A 16,707-nucleotide genomic window follows, 5' to 3' on the forward strand; every position below is an offset into this window, starting at 1 on the left:
TAGGGGATGAAGGGGTTCTTTTTGTGTGCCTTAAGATTGGCTTTTGGTTGTATGTTCAAGTGTGCGAAGCACTTGCTTCTAAAAGAAATAAAAAAAGGAAAAATCTGAGTATAGCTCAAATTACATTTCAGATGTTATGTGAAGCAATTCAGCTTTCATATTTATCAGCCAATATTTGTTTGGAAGTTGATCAGGAATTATAAAATTAACAAATTAATCACCAATACTTACATTCCTAATCGAGAAATTGTCTCTATATGCAGCTATAAAAGGTGCATATATATGTTTATTTATGTTGCACTGATGCTAAGCTCTTCTGCATCTAATTATGTCTTGACTGCAACTTGAATGGAGATTTGCAATTCCAAACTCTGCAAATATAAGTCTCTCAGCAATGTGTGTCCCACATGTCGGTGCTGCCTGTCTATGTCTCAGGCAATGGAAAACTAAGCACTCTTGATCAAGTTTAGTTAAGGTGATATAAAATCTGACCCATGTTGTTGGGAGTTGAGACAGATTTCCTTTTCTAGGTGCCCTTATTGGTGTAGACTTATACTCCAGCTTTGTTGACCATATGTATCTTCCTTTTTTTCTTTTTATCTGGTGTATAGTAAGGATACATATGAAACACATTTGTGGATCATTGTAGGAATTGACAGATTGCAGCCCATCAATGGCACATAGTTTATCTTGGTTTTGATTGAGAAAGCCAAAGTTTATTCTTGAGCTGATGCATAAAGCGTGTTTATATGACTAGGCCTCCGTAAAGAAGCCAGAGTTGAGGGATGCTTTTATTTCTTCACAGGAAAGATGACATCGGCTTGCATCCTCATGGTATTTGAGACAACATCAATTTTCGGCTACCAGCCGAGCCAGGATTGATACTAACTGGCATCGTCATGGTCTTTGAGGACAACCTCAAGTTACTGCTAGCAGCAGAGGCAGAATTGGTTACTAACTGGGCATTTTATGATTTGAACAGAAAAACAAAATAAACATTTCGAGTTTGACATCTTGAGGAATGGAAGCACATGTTTTCATGAGTTTGGTTTTACTGTTGGAGCTTCTTTTTGGTTTACTTCGATGAATTTTGAATGACAAGTGTACAGACAAAAAGAATGTAGGAATATAATGATTCGTCCTTGCTTGCACGCTAGGTTTTGTTGGGTTTCACTCTCTCTCACTTATAATTCATGTATGCTTCTTTGCCATCTTTCTCTCTCTCCCACATGCCTTACAGCCTTTGCTCTTTTCATCAGGGCAGTGATTGCATCAGCCTAATTGGCTTTGGTAGATTGTGTTCTGAGTCACCTGTGATGCATGCAGCACACAACTTTTTTTGTGGGTCTGCCTGCTTTGTCATACTCATATGGATGAACCAGGAAAGCAAATCTCTTGTTTTTATTGGTTATATTCAATTTGTATAGAGCCTCACAAATTGAGCACCATTTCTTACTTTGGTGACCAAACTCAAGTAGTCTTTTTTGGTTTATAAATGATGCCTGCAAGGAGCGAACATTTATCCACAAATGTTGAAACCCATTTTGAGGATATCTTGGTCTAGCAGACTTGCCCAAAACAATCTAAATAGCACAATTTTGACAATTTTGGATTGGCATAAATACTTTCGTTAAACTCATCTTTCATCTGAGCATTAAGAAATGTGAAGAACTTAGGCAAGTTTCCTTTTTTTTAAGATGGAGAGAATAAAACTAATGTGAAGTTGTTGGGTAGATGATAAAACATGTCCTCCTCTTTTGCACCACATGGTAGGGAACCTAATAATAAACTAACCAGGGCCTTGCATGTCTTAGGAATGATATTCCTTGCTGCAAATCTTGATTCACAAGTCTGGGGTTGAATTCATTTTTGCAGGCCAACAACAAATGTAGGGGTCCCATTGAAGTAAATTCCAAAAAGTCTTGGATGATTATATTCTTTTTATGGTGTTTTCTTTTTGTTTTTAATACTAAAGATTAGGTGCTTAAGAATTTTTGAGATTATATGCTTCAACAATCTTCTTTTCCATCTTGATTCACAAACATTATGTAACATATTTACTTGCATTTGTTTTTACTGGTATTCCAAGTCCATTGCAACCAATGGATTAAGAAAAGAACAAAATCAATAGCCATAAACACATGTTTATCCATTTGAGGTTACAATTCACAGCTAAGCCAAATACCCGAAAGAAAGACTGTGTTGTATTATAGGTTGATTCCTAACTAACCTCAACTGACACCAACATCCTGAAGAGAGCATCAGATGGTTTTGGTGACCTCTCTTTTCCAACCAAATCACATGCTTCATTTTCTGCTCACAAGCCAACCACTAACTAGGAACCCCCTCCTCCCTTCACAACAGTCCCTAGGATCTGGCTGGGTCCATGGTTCAATTTTGGTGAGCCTAACTTTAAAAAATCAAAGTCATTTTTTGATTGTTGTTGCGTTCACCTGGAAAAAGATGAAAGCCTGGAATTGGCAAATGAACCAAAAAGCAACAAGTCCAGATCTGCCTGTTAGACAAAATTATCAGGTAGTTTTCACCAAATTGGATAGCGTTTAGCTTTATCTAAAAAGAGAGGCTTCAATCCGTGAATACCAAAAAAAGGTTTGGTGTACTTCAATACGTTTAGGATTTGATTCCATCCTATTGGGTTCCTGTGGAAAGTGACAGCACATTTTGTGCGTTTTAACATGGGATCAAATACTGCCAAGTAAGAGAGGGCGCGGGTTGGTTTCGATTGAGGTAACTGATCGCAACCGTTGATTATTTTTAATTGATGATTATAATTGATTGATTTCATTGGTCGATCCACTCGGTTATTGGAAGGATCCTCTCTCCTCTGAACCGATTGATAAATCGATAAATATATATATTTTGAGATAAAAATTATTTTATTTTTTATTAATCTCTTTTTAAACTAACAGTAATCAAATTTCTCTTTTATTCTCCTCTCAACAAAAACCTTAAATTTTCATTCCTCTCTCATACTAAACTCAAATCTCTCTTTTATTCTCCAATTAGTGCTTCATCATCACTCCAAAACCGATCAAACTAAAACCGATTAAAATCGATCAAAATTGATTTTTTACACGATTCAGTTCGAACGATTTAAAAGGTTATTTTTTTAATTGATTTAAAAAAAATTAAAAAAATCGAGCTGTACTCTCATTTACTATCGAGTGTCACTACACAAAATGTCTATTTCTTGATTTTAGAATAAGTTTAATAATAATAATAATAATAGGATTTACATTTATGCTAAATTAAGCTTTAAAAGTTGTTAAATAGACAAGAAAAGTAAACTAAATATTTAATTTACTCCTCGGGGGAAAATCCAAGGGCAAGTAGAGGCATTAAATTACCTTATCTGATACCGCGAGACACGCTATCATTTCCCCTCTAACGGAGTTCGCGTGTTCCTGAAACTACTGCATAAAGGCGCCATAAAAACGACTCACTAATTGCTAAATCAAAATTTAATTCCCCATTTTAAAAAAAAAATTTATTTTAAATTTTTTAAAAAATAGTTTATTTTGGAAAATTGATAAGTTCCTTTTTCTCATTATTTTTATTTTTATTTTTATAAAATTTAAATTCGAAATAAGATTCAAAATTTCAATTAAATTATGGATTAATAGAATAATAAAATAATTGGATTCGGCAGGCCTAGTAGTGTAGTTATTTGTTTAAAAGCGAAGGTGACTGTCGGCTCTTTAATCTCCCCTTTATTTCGCAAAGAATCTCTTCTCTCTTTCTTTACTTTTCTTTTTTATTTTCCTTTTAATAATTATTATTTTTATTATTTCCATCTGCGGTATATATTTCACTCTCTTCTTTATCACTCTCTTGATCCCCTCGATACATTTCTCACCCTCTCATTTTTCGGCTTTCCCGAGAAAATCTCGCATTTTCTCACCTGGAGATCCGAAGATCATCTAATGAGGTAGTTTAGTATTTCTCTCTCTCATTTTCCTGTTTGGTTGCTGAGAAAATTCTGGATGAAACGTGCTGGTAAGTAAGCTTATCAGTGGATTACTCATTGATCGGCTCAAACTAAGCTTAACGTTAATTTTCTTCTCTATTCTTCCTCATTTTCCTGCATTTTCTCGGTAACCAAACGGAAAAAATCAATCAATATGTTTTACACATTGTCATTTACTTGAAAATTTGCTAACACGTAACACGTTTTGTTGCAGTAACCCAATCTCATTGTTTCAGTTAACTTGTTCTTCTAAAGATATATAATTTAATTTTTTTTAATCTTTCTTTATCATATTTTTGTAGGAATCTTCCTTGAATGCCTGAATACTAAAATACGTAGCGGTTGGTGAAAATTTTGAGGAGATCAGGTTTACATTTGGGTTTCTTCTTTAATGATTTGTTTCAATTTCTCGTTGCAAATTCTGAAATGTAAAATGTAATGGCTTGTGGTGTTTTTGGTGTTTGTAGATTAGTCGGATTTTTGGAAATGAGCTGGAACCCACATATGGAGGTTCAATACATTAACAGTAGCTACCCTTATAATAGTGCTGGCAGCTTTATGGAATATTTCGAAGGTCTTACTTATCAACATGTCAATTTCATTTTTGACGGTGCTTCCCATGTTCAGGTACCATTTGTTTTCAAAATTATTGTTTTCTAATGTACTGAAATAATTTCCTTTGATGTCTATATGTGTTTAAGAATAATCAGATGAAAAATATGCTGATTTTAGAGGTGAGTTGATTGAGTTGATCCATTGGTTCATTGAGATATCTGCTTCACGAAGCTTGAAAGAATGTGTCTCTGGGTGTCTTTGAAGTCGTTGAATGTATAATATCTCGTATTCTATTTTTGTGTATTAGATGTTTTGTTGTAAATGAGTTGCTGCTATTGATCACAGCATAAATGGATTTTCTGTTTGCAGGAGAGTGTGTATCCATCAATGACTTCAAGCTTTTACAAGTTTGGATTATCTGATTCTGGCAATATTTCATATTATGATCATGGTCATAATTACGAGGTGAATAACCATGAACTATGTGTTGATGAATATAGAAGGGCATCAGAGAATTCCTCATCAATGAGTAATGAACAGACTGCAGCAATGAATATGGAATGGGAAGGAAATGTAAATACAATGTCACGTGAAAACCCAGTAGATTGTAAGTTTTCACTTCTGCTTTGGTCTTTAGTTTCAAATCTGTGTTTAACGTAACGCTAAGCAGGTTTATAGTGATGTCTATATTATAACATGTTGAAAGTTAAAATTAGGCCAAAGATTATGTCAATGATATCTTTCAACATTGTTTAGCTGTCAAAATACCCTTAATGCATCACTTATATCCAGCCCGTTCCATCTCAAGATTGCTTTTGCTAACTAGTATTGGATACTATGATGATTTAAAATATTCCCCTGGTTTTTAAGTTTCTACAATAATCAATGGCAAATTGTTTTGCAAGTTTATGCTTTTTTGTAATTTTTATGATTGGGTGCTATGGTTTCTAACAATCAAGTTGTTGACTCCCGGTATATTACTCAGCATCCCTAACTTTAAACCAAAAATGATTGAAGATAAAATCAAGGATTTCAATGACCTTCTTGATTGTTTGTGTTTGTATTTCCTTTGATCCCAATTAAAGCCCCAGTCTAGCAAATTTTCAAAGCTATCCAAAGTGTTTCTCCTTGCTGATAGGTTTTGGCATTTTGAAAATATTGGTCATAGGTAGAGTTGGCTGTGTTTTACTTTTGAGGTGTCATTTACTCATGTTTTTTTTCATCATGAAGTTCAATCAAGTCCGTATCACTACATGACCAGACCTGGACCTGGTGATACAATAGTAACTGAGATTTCTCAATTGCAATAAGCTATTAGTTTTCTGCTTTCTCCTTTTCTTTGCCCCCAATGTTGCTTCAGGATCCTTCTTTAAGATATTTTCATGGTTTTAAAACCATGTGTCAACACTCACATGATGTGTAGTTTTCCTACCTGGAGGAGTCAGTGGGTTCAGCTGGGCAACTTCTGAGCTTGTATATTTTTAGTTTAGCCATGTTAGAAGTTTTGCAATACAACGCTGGCCCTGATCCTGACCATCACATCTTATATCAGAGTGATTCTCAACTATGTTTCTACATTTTCTTGTGCTTATTCCTTCTGTATCTTCTTCTGGCTCTGAACTACTGAAACACCAATACCACCACTAGAAGACCATCGGCATTGAGATCTGAGACCCAACATGACCAAACTAAGATGCCAATATGACCAGAAGACTATCAGCACTATAATGGTGCTGCCTCCAGATGACATCATCACTAAGGTGCCAGTAGCACTGGGAACCCATCAATAAGGCCAGGTTCACCACCACTACTTTGCCACACATAGCAACACTGATCTTGAATTGTATCAGCTGTAGAAAAATTGAGATTGATTGAATTGAACTTCTCAGGCTTCATTGAATTGAAATTTGACCTTGTTTACCAAAGCTTGAATTTTTGAATTTTGAGCTTTTGTTGCAAGCTCAGTACAAATGCCTAAGTTTGGTATGGCTTGGCTTGTATGGCACCCTAGCTAACTTAGGTGGGCTTCAACAGAAACAACAGCTACTCATAAATATGCTCTTCTGTGCATGTCTTTTAGTATAAGGTACATATATGTTAAAGAAATTGACCAAGGTGAATTTGTTGCACTTGAATCAGTTGGTATGATTTGTTAAAAATAGAAGTTGGTTTGGTGGGGCTTTATTAATTTAAACTTTATATATTTATTTAAATTAATCACATATTTACACTATCATTTGGTTGGATGGCACCCTATTCTTATAACAATATTTATCCAGGACTTTTTGAAAAATTTTCCTCATTTCGATGTTTTCTTTAACTTTGTAGGTCCACGAAGACAGCATAATGGTCTTGATTACCAGGTATCTCTCTCTCCACTTATTTTCTTTGTTGAACACGTGCACAATTCATACACACTCATGTGCGCACTTCATGGTTCATCCCCATACATGTCAGTAGATTATGTGTATCAGCATCAAATATTGATGACTTGAAATTTCTAAGTTATTATGCTTCTACTTGTTGAAGAGTGTTTGTGCTTTTCCAAGAATAAATACTTGTGGAGTTAAGAGTCTTAAATCCTAGTGTTATTCAGTTTCATGGGTCAAAAGATTAAATATTGCAAAACGTTGTTAAACCATACAGGTCGTTTGGCAAGACAGTGTTGATCCTGACAACATGACTTATGAGGTTAGAGCAAAAATCTCCTAATTCTTTTTTTCTTGCTTATAAGTTACATCATTTCTTTAGTTTTCCTCGTTAGCATTTCAATTAATTCTTATTGTTCATTTGGTGCAAATATGAATTTGATAAAAAGAAGAAAAACATGATGAAGTTATTGGCCCAAAGTTTGTCAAGATGCATTTGAAGATTATAACCTTGTGCAGGACCTATGGAAAAGTTGTCTGTTAGAAATGCTATTTTATTTTATGTTTATTAAAAAAAACATTTTCTGGTTAATGCAAGCTATAGATAACTTGACTTATAAGATATGAGATAGATTTATTGTAAATGCTAAATTAACTGTGTTAATAATGCTTCTTACTAAGATAGGCTCTGAAGAAGTAGTTGATTAGGCTTGAAAGAATTAGGTCTTAAGGTCTTGGAAAGAAAGTTTGTGAATTGACTGCTATGTTATTAAGACAGCAGCAAACAGGATGGAGTCAGAACTCATCTACCTGTTTAAGTTGTTTGGGTTGTTAGAGGACTTGTGTAAGGCTGTATATATTTTGGGGTTTAGAATATATATCAATTTTTTTGAGGTGTGGGGAAGAGTGAGGGTGCTAACGTATTTTGAAAAATATGCTTAAAAGTAAGAGTGAATAAAAGTATGGCATGAAGCATGTGGGCCACTGCCCTCCACCCCCAGATTATAAAAAAAAAAAGAAAAAAATAACAAAGAGAAAATGGGAGTGGTTATTATTGGCTCTACCCTGCAGAAAATGAATAAGCCAGGTGCAGAAGATTAAGGGAAGAAAGAAAGAAAGAGCATCATACATTCATGCCTTAACCACTAACTTACATTCATTTGGCTTGTAAGGACTTTGACTGCTGAGGAGAAAACTACCTAATAAAACTTGTGCGCCAAGAAGCTAGACCGAAAGTCATAAAATCTAACTCCTACAGTACCCTTAAGCTGACTAGATGTTTCCAGAGCAGAAGAATTAAAGAAATTACCTTCTGTTAAAATCATCTCTTTAAAAAAATATAAATTCTAATTTGCTAAAGCTAAAGAGTTACACAATTGATAGTAGGATTTAGGGGCACGATCAGGATCACAAATAGAATGTGCTGACTTTGTTTTGACCAGCCAGAAACTATCAATGGGCAACCCTGATAGGTTATCCAAATATGCAGCATAATAAGTCTATAATATCGTTTAGCTAAGAGTTTTATTAGAAACTTCCAAACATGTTAAGAGCAGATATATTAAGAAAGATTGGGAGACTCGCTTTTGGTTGAGGATATGTGTTGAGGTACATAATGGCTATTGCTTTTGAATACTTCTAAAATCTGATAGATGCAGTGTCTTCAAATGTGAACAGTTGACATTGTTTTATGCAAGATATACAATGAACCCTCTTAATTTAACCTTGAGATAAAAAATTCTAATCTCTTGCAACCATTTCAGTCGATAAAAAAAAAAGATCAACCAACACATTGATTTGAACTGAACTCAACTGCAGAACTGTTGTTATATGTTAAGTGCATCTTTTTCCCTGATTAACTCTTCTGAAATAACTGGAAAAGGATTTTATAACTGTGCTCTCAGTAGATTACTGGTAACTATTCTATGGTAACTTAAATTAGAAAAAGAAAAAGAACTAATTAGTATATAATTATTGGTATTTATGAAAATTAGCCAGATATAAAGTAGTAAAATCACTAAACCATCCTTGAAGTTTGAATAAATCTTGTAGAAATGGAATACTGTCTGCTCATGTTCTTAAGTTATCTAGTCTAGTGTTATTTTAATAGACACTTTTTTTTTCTAGTTATGCCTGACTCACTGTGCTTCTGAGCAAAGAACTTTCTTCCCTCCAAAGGGCATATTTTTGATCCTTAGAACTCTAATTTTATTGGCATTATTTCAAAGTGCAGCTAGAAATACTGCATTAGTTGTCTTGGAAATCATGTAGGCAACATGCTGCATTATTTTGATTGTGCTCACTTAGAGACAGCTAAGGAAGCTGTCAGCAACTAGGTTATGGCACGGTATTCTAGCTGAAATTGTTGCTCAATTTTAATGTTTTTAAAATACTATAGTTGAATCCTTGTTTCTTTTACGGTCTGCGGCAGCAAACATCCTTGCAAGAAGATTCCCATTGGTTTTAATGAAAACAACAAGTTCTATTGAATAAAATTCTATTCAGTCATATTCATACATTTCCCAGAAATTTTGGATTGTCTATCGATGAAAATTTTTTGTATTTCCTTTGTTTTATTTTTGATTAATCATTCCTGACTATATTTTATCTCTGTAGGAATTACTTGAACTAGGGGAGACTGTTGGAACTCAAAGTCGAGGTCTATCCCAAGAACTTATTTCTTTGCTCCCAGTTTCAAAATACAAGTGCAGCTTATTCTCAAGGAAGAAATCAAGGAATGAAAGGTACAATGTGTGCTTCTTCACTTTGTCTCTGTTAAATTTGATTTGCTTTACCCACTGCTGGTTATGTTCTTCAATATAAAAGTCTGTTAAATTTGATTTGCTTTACACATTGCTGGGTATGTTCTTCAACAGATTTTAAATTGAAATACACAACCCTAGCTCTTCTTTGTGGTGTTGTTGATGTAGAATTTTGCTGGGCTTGTAAGGTCTTGTTTACATTTGTTATGAATCTATCTGGATTTAAGATTTGTCCTAGGTTTCTGTGAACCAACTCACTCTGCTAATTTTTTTGGTCATATAATTTTTGTTTGTTCTTGTTAAAAGGCTTCATACTGAACCTGTTGATTTATTAGCAGTTATTTTTTAAGCAGAACACTAAGAGATGCTTGAAAATGGTTGGGTGATTATAATAGGGTGATTTATCTAACTGGAGGAAATGCTTTGAGAGTGTCTGTAAGTGTATTTGCTTTCAAGGCTAAGTATCAAAATCAATCTAAGCTCTCAGTTGAAAGAAAGGTAAAAGACTGAACACTACTTAGATTAATATGTGTTCTATTAATGGGTAAGACCATCTAGGATACTTCTAAGACATTCAGATCAGCAACTTCATTGGGCGGATTTGATGTTTGAGTTGCATCTCTTGAAGACAGCCTCTAATGCCACTGTATAGAAACCTAGTATTATCAGGATGTGTGGGTAGGTTAACTACATAACATGTAATCTACTGGCCATTGGGATTTTAGTTCTTGAGTCAAATCATTCTGCTTTTTCTTCCTAATGGGAAAAGTCCATTTACTTAATGGAATTGTAATAAATCTGAAATGTGTTAATATATTGAAATTGATAGTGGGCATATAGATGCATATATGTAGATAAATGTTTGGACAGTTGCCTCCTCTATGCATTAACAATATTAATATTCATTGAAACTCTCTTAAGATTACCTTGTAAAATGATTGTGGTGAATTGGTGAAAGGAAAGATAACAATCTGGATACATGACTGTTCCTTCTCGTTCTTTATGCCCTTCTTTGAGTACGTGTGCATGTTCTTTTCTTTTCCAAAAATAATTCTAAAGGTCCATTCTTTTGTGCTATGGTAGGCCTAGCATGTAATTTTATTTGCCTCTTGGCTTTTGACTGGTTGGATCAATGATAGTGATAGGGATATCAGCTGTTGGTGTAAGTCATTCTAAAGTTTTCAAAATCAATGTCAGGATTTGTTGGTAATGCATGGTTTTAGTTGTGTGAATAATAAACATGCCTAGCACATCCCCCTTATACTCGAGAGTAGCTCCTTTTTTTAATGAATTTCCCTCTCTGTCTCTATAGGGCAAGACTTTTTGCTGGTAAACTTAACCTCTTTTGCTTTTGTTTTTTTTCTTTGACTAGATGTGTAATTTGCCAGATGGAATATAAACGAGGTGAGAGACGGATTACCTTGCCTTGCAAACATGTCTACCATGCTGGGTGTGGCAGCAGATGGCTTAGCATCAACAAAGTAAGCAGTTGATTTTCTTTTCTTCCGTTGTTCTTTTTCCTGATTGAATCTATAAGAAATGAAGTCCAAAAAGAAAAAAATTAAAAACATATATCTTTATATATTTATTATTTTTATTTAGGCAGCAATTTAAAAGCTGCTAACTGCAGTTTTATCTCTTCAGGCTTGCCCCATATGTTACACTGAGGTGTTTGGTGATGCATCAAAACCTTGACGTAAAGAAATATTCATATGCTTGTTTCATTTTTATTTATTTTTGGCTTGGGTTTGGGTATTTTCCCCTAATACGAAGATGTTTTAATTTAGTTATTCCACTTTGTATAACGGAACAATTGATTAGCATTTGCAATAAGTGAAAGGTATGAACATGGTAGGAGATGGATGTGTTAATTAGAAAGGCCGGAGATTGTATAGAGTTTTGGATGATGTTTTTAGTCTTATTCCAAATGTTAATTCTGTTTAAATTTTGGTCTTTATAACACAGTATTGAGAAGCTAGTTAATGGCAGGGCAAACCGGTTGTAGGAAGAGAAGGATGTTTGATAAAATTTGCCTTGGTGTATCTGGAAAGGCGTTGGTATACTGCAGAATTTTACAGGTCGAATCTATTCCAACCCATTCCATCTTACCACTTCAATCAAAGCCTAGTCTTTGAGGTCAAGTGTGAAGGGATGTAAGGCGTTGGGATGTTCTTTTGGGCCTGCATTGAACGTTATCAACAGAAAGGTGGGTTTTATTCTCCTAGCCAATAATCGTAAATCCCAAATGAAAGAGTGTTATTATTATTATTCCATTTAGTCATGATGCTGACACGAATCATTTCACTCAATGATTTGAAGAAAAGGAAGACAAAATTATTCAGTGATGAATATGGGTGACGATTTGTTAAAAATGAATGAAACCCTATTTTCAAACTCTAAACTATTAGTTTAAGAAGCTTTTAAATTGAGTGGTGCCTTTGACGCAGGTTTTTTCACTTCACAATTTCTCTACTCTAATGCTAATAGCTTCAATCTCATTTGAATTGATTACAACGTGATCTCTTTCCTTATCACAAAAGAACCCTCGTCGCTAGATGCTCAGAACATTTCGAAATTAAGATATCTGTAGTTCTAGATTTATCCCGAGATCAATGATTTCCATTATATGAAAATGTCAACTACTACTATAGTGTCAGCACGTAAGATCCTTGGGTACTACTACAATATAGAAGAGATGATATGTTCAATTTCATGATTTACAGGACCAAAAATTCACGAGAGTCGATATCAGTATCTCAATTTGGTAGTTATACTTTTCCATAAGCAAAAGTTTAGACCATGTCTCAACTCTGAACTCAATAGCAGGAACCTGCATCATGGCTCTCCAATTAATGGATTATCCTGTTCTCGGCAAAGCTATATTCAACCGATGTTGTTTTTTTTTTTTTTTATTTAATCTAAAAAACAGATAAGTTTTATGATTCAAATTTCAATTTTCTCTCAAGTTGTTCCAGGGCAGCAAGACCTGCTGATTAGATTAGACAAACTAAACAAAAGCCGAGGGTGGCTGTGCCGATATAGCGTTTCTAGGTAAAACTAGGCGTTGTTAACTGTCCAATTCTTACTATCAATACCCAACACGTGCTGTTCTCATCAGGCATGGACGGTCGGGATTAGACAATGATTTTGCACTTTGCTACCTGTTGTTAGCAGCCAGCCTCATCCTTCTGTCTCAGTTTGACGAAATGTCCATTTTGACTAGCATACGTTTTTTATGTTCTTTTTGGTTTTTAAGCTTACTGTCAACGAAGACTATAACACCCTAATTGGAAATTTAAAATGATATATCATTTCTAAAATCTTATAACAATTCAAATAATTGAGGCACACATATAGTCGCCTCTTAGTTGCCTCTCACTGCTAATTTTCAATGTCACCGACGTTGTATCTAGACTTCAAACAAGGCACCCTGCAAGTGTATTGAACAGCTTGTGCCCAAATTCTACAAAAGAAAAACAGATGAAGAAGCAGAAAAAAGAGGTGCCGAATCCAACCTTGTACAGAATAAATCAGCCATTTGTATTTTTAAAATTGGAAACAAGACCTCGCCATTTTCTTGAATAAGCCAAGTCTTGCCAGCTACACATTATTTTATGGCAAGGTTTCACTGTTGACTTTCTATCTCTTTTCAGACTCCTCTCCCATATCACCTCCTTCATAAGGTTTTGGCTATGTCTACTTGGAGACGCGCTTTTACAGTGAACATGAAATTGCTTATCCAGCCATGCATACAGCATCTCAACCACTCTATATTCTGACTCGTTCTTGGCATGTCATGTACAAACTTGGGCCAATTAGTGGGAAGCAACCAAAACAAAATTTACAAGTGGGAATAAATTAATGTCAGAAGTGGATGTCTAGAGCAATATTTTCAAAGTTTTAATCCAGCCTGTTATGTTCATGGAGTGGAAAAGTCTTTTTCAGAAATGATTGAAGAGAACACTATAAAAGGGCTTTGCAACAAGACTATTAGGCAAGTGAAACAACAATAGTTCTTAGGTCTATCTTCTGGCAATAGAGTTTCTTTGCTAGACAAATGGAAACCCCCGGACAGCGGGGGCTATGGCCTCATCTGGTTTATGCAGTTGCATTTTGCTTTATAGCCACTGCTGCTGTAGCTGATTACCATCCTTATGAGTACACTTCACCTCCACCACCAAGCCAGTACAAATCACCACCACATTTTAAGCGCATTTGGCACCCACCTCCTAAGCATTCTCCTCCTCCACTATATTACTACAAATCTGCTCCTCCTCCATATGTTTACAAGTCTCCACCACCTCCATCTCCATCACCCCCTCCACCTTATGTTTACAAATCTCCACCTCCTCCATCTCCATCCCCACCACCTCCTTATGTTTATAAATCTCCGCCACCACCATCACCTTCACCACCTCCTCCGTATGTTTACAAGTCTCCACCACCTCCATCTCCATCACCCCCACCACCTTATGTTTACAAATCTCCACCACCTCCATCTCCATCACCCCCACCACCTTATGTTTACAAATCTCCACCACCTCCATCCCCATCCCCACCTCCTCCATACTACTACAAGTCTCCACCACCACCAATACATTCACCACATCCACCTTATGTTTACAAATCTCCACCTCCTCCATCTCCATCACCACCACCTCCTTATGTTTACAAATCTCCACCTCCTCCATCTCCATCCCCACCACCTCTTTATGTTTATAAATCTCCACCACCACCATCACCTTCACCACCTCCTCCATATGTTTACAAGTCACCTCCACCTCCTCCATATAAGTATAAGTCACCACCTCCTCCTCCATATGTTTACAAGTCTCCACCTCCTCCATCTCCATCACCACCACCTCCTTATGTTTACAAATCTCCACCACCTCCATCGCCATCCCCACCACCTCCTTATGTTTATAAATCTCCACCACCACCATCACCTTCACCACCTCCTCCATATGTTTACAAGTCTCCACCTCCTCCATCTCCATCCCCACCACCTCTTTATGTTTATAAATCTCCACCACCACCATCGCCTTCACCACCTCCTCCATATGTTTACAAGTCTCCACCTCCTCCATCTCCATCCCCACCACCTCCTTATGTTTACAAATCTCCACCACCTCCATCGCCATCCCCACCACCTCCTTATGTTTATAAATATCCACCACCACCATCACCTTCGCCACCTCCTCCATATGTTTACAAGTCTCCACCTCCTCCATCTCCATCCCCACTACCTTCTTATGTTTATAAATCTCCACCACCACCATCACCTTCACCACCTTCTCCATATGTTTACAAGTCTCCACCACCTCCATCTCCATCACCCCCACCACCTTATGTTTACAAATCTCCACCTCCTCCATCTCCATCCCCACCACCTCTATATGTTTACAAATCTCCACCACCTCCATCTCCATCCCCACCACCTCCTTATGTTTATAAATCTCCACCACCTCCATCTTCATACATGTATAAGTCCCTTCCATCACGCTCACTCTCCCCTCCACCTCCATATTATTAAAAATTATCTCCTCCTCCTCATCATTACGAGTCTTCAGTACCTCCATCTCACCATGCACATCCTCCATACCTCTATAAATCATCTCTTTCGCCATCCAAGTCTCATATTCCTTATTATTACAAGTCACCGCCACCTCTTAAAGGTTACTAAGGTTGTGGTTATTCATCAATCTAGTTTCAATTCAAGCAAGAATAATAAATTGTTCATGACATTTTCTATGGATTTCTTGAACATATTTTTGTGAATAATGAGGGGTTTAAGAACCTTTTTGGAATTCAAATGTATGAGATATTTATTTGTATCATTTGTTGTAATTTCATTTTTGAAAGAATTTGTTGTTGTTCTAAATATGGTATAAAGCTACATAAGTGAAATTTTTTTTTGTAAATGGTGAATATTGAAATGTTGCTTGGTAAAATTTTTTAGAATCTATGAGTTGGTAGTACTAATCTATATTTACAAGTCATGCTAGTTCAAGGCATAAAGGAAGAAATGCCTTTGGAGTATACTTATATAGTAGAAAGACCTTAAGCGCCATCTACCTTTGAGCAACATTTAAAAGATACAATCACACACAACAAATTCTTCATATTAGACGACTTCAAAGATTTTGAATAAATAGGCTCCCAATTGATATGCATAGATCCCAATACCCACCTTAAAGCATTCAACTTAAGCCCACTAGCATCAAGGAAACACAATTCAAAATTAGCAACCTGCTTCAAATTAATTTTGCCAGAATGCACTTCAAGTGACCCATGCCCAACAGTTTATCAAATCTTCCAAACAAATACGAGAATTAACAACAACAACTTTCCTTTCTCCAAACACCATTATTCTTTTTTATTCAATCAGGTTAGTATTAAGTGGTAACGATGGGATGGGATTGACTAAAAATGAATCATTTGAGTTATAATTATTGTACAAACAAATAAATGAAGTAAACACCAAAAAGTAAAGTGCGACCAATATGATTGTAGAGATGTTACCAATTGAAAAAAGGAAAGTAACAAAAAATAAAACAAAGAAAAAAAGGATTATACTATCCACTACGTGAGTGAATTGAGTTTAACAACTCTAAAAGTGAAGTTTATATATATAGAAGTGGTAATAGGTAGGTTGGGTTGAGTTGTTTAGGGTTGAAAGGAATTCAAGTCGACTTTTTTTTCGAGTTGTTTTGAGTCGTTTTAGGTTTGTCAAATTTCATTCCAAGTCACTTTAGTTTCTAGTTATTTCAAGTTTGGATTATTTAAGTTTGATGCATGGATCATTCAAGATCAAGTTGTTCGGGTTGGGTTATTTTTGGTTTAAATTGGTGACTTTTATATTAAAATCAGATTGGATTTGGATAAATCCTTAAAGTTGAGTCAAATTTTATCAACCTTAATTAAGTTTTTTAAGGTTACATTTTTCCATATGATATATCTTTAATTTTGATTATTAATATAATGAAAACAATTTTTTAAAAAATCACTACAACAATTTTTATTTTTAACTATA

The 16,707-nt window shown here is 35.4% G+C and overlaps 2 protein-coding genes across 5 annotated transcripts; both read left to right on the top strand.

Annotated features, from left to right (window-relative positions):
* Positions 3,697–12,983, top strand: LOC18589800 (E3 ubiquitin ligase BIG BROTHER). Of its 4 annotated transcripts, XM_018128350.1 has the most exons (10): positions 3,697–3,949; positions 4,291–4,355; positions 4,456–4,615; positions 4,913–5,150; positions 6,872–6,906; positions 7,190–7,234; positions 9,529–9,656; positions 11,047–11,155; positions 11,664–11,880; positions 12,398–12,983. In XM_018128350.1, the coding sequence occupies exons 3-9, from the start codon at positions 4,475–4,477 to the stop codon at positions 11,829–11,831; spliced, it is 864 nt and encodes a 287-aa protein (XP_017983839.1). In that variant the 5' UTR covers positions 3,697–3,949; positions 4,291–4,355; positions 4,456–4,474; the 3' UTR covers positions 11,832–11,880; positions 12,398–12,983. The 4 variants fall into 4 exon arrangements, with proteins under 4 accessions (XP_017983839.1, XP_017983838.1, XP_007014997.1 ...); XM_018128349.1 differs by lacking the exon at positions 12,398–12,983 and having other exon boundaries at positions 11,664–11,942; XM_007014935.2 differs by lacking the exons at positions 11,664–11,880; positions 12,398–12,983 and adding an exon at positions 11,319–11,619 and having other exon boundaries at positions 3,701–3,949.
* Positions 13,691–15,581, top strand: LOC18589801 (extensin-2). The gene has a single exon (XM_007014938.2). The coding sequence runs from the start codon at positions 13,732–13,734 to the stop codon at positions 15,205–15,207; it is 1,476 nt and encodes a 491-aa protein (XP_007015000.2). The 5' UTR covers positions 13,691–13,731; the 3' UTR covers positions 15,208–15,581.

This window comes from Theobroma cacao, chromosome 9 (assembly GCF_000208745.1).
Source record: "Theobroma cacao cultivar B97-61/B2 chromosome 9, Criollo_cocoa_genome_V2, whole genome shotgun sequence".
Classification (NCBI taxonomy): domain Eukaryota; kingdom Viridiplantae; phylum Streptophyta; class Magnoliopsida; order Malvales; family Malvaceae; genus Theobroma; species Theobroma cacao.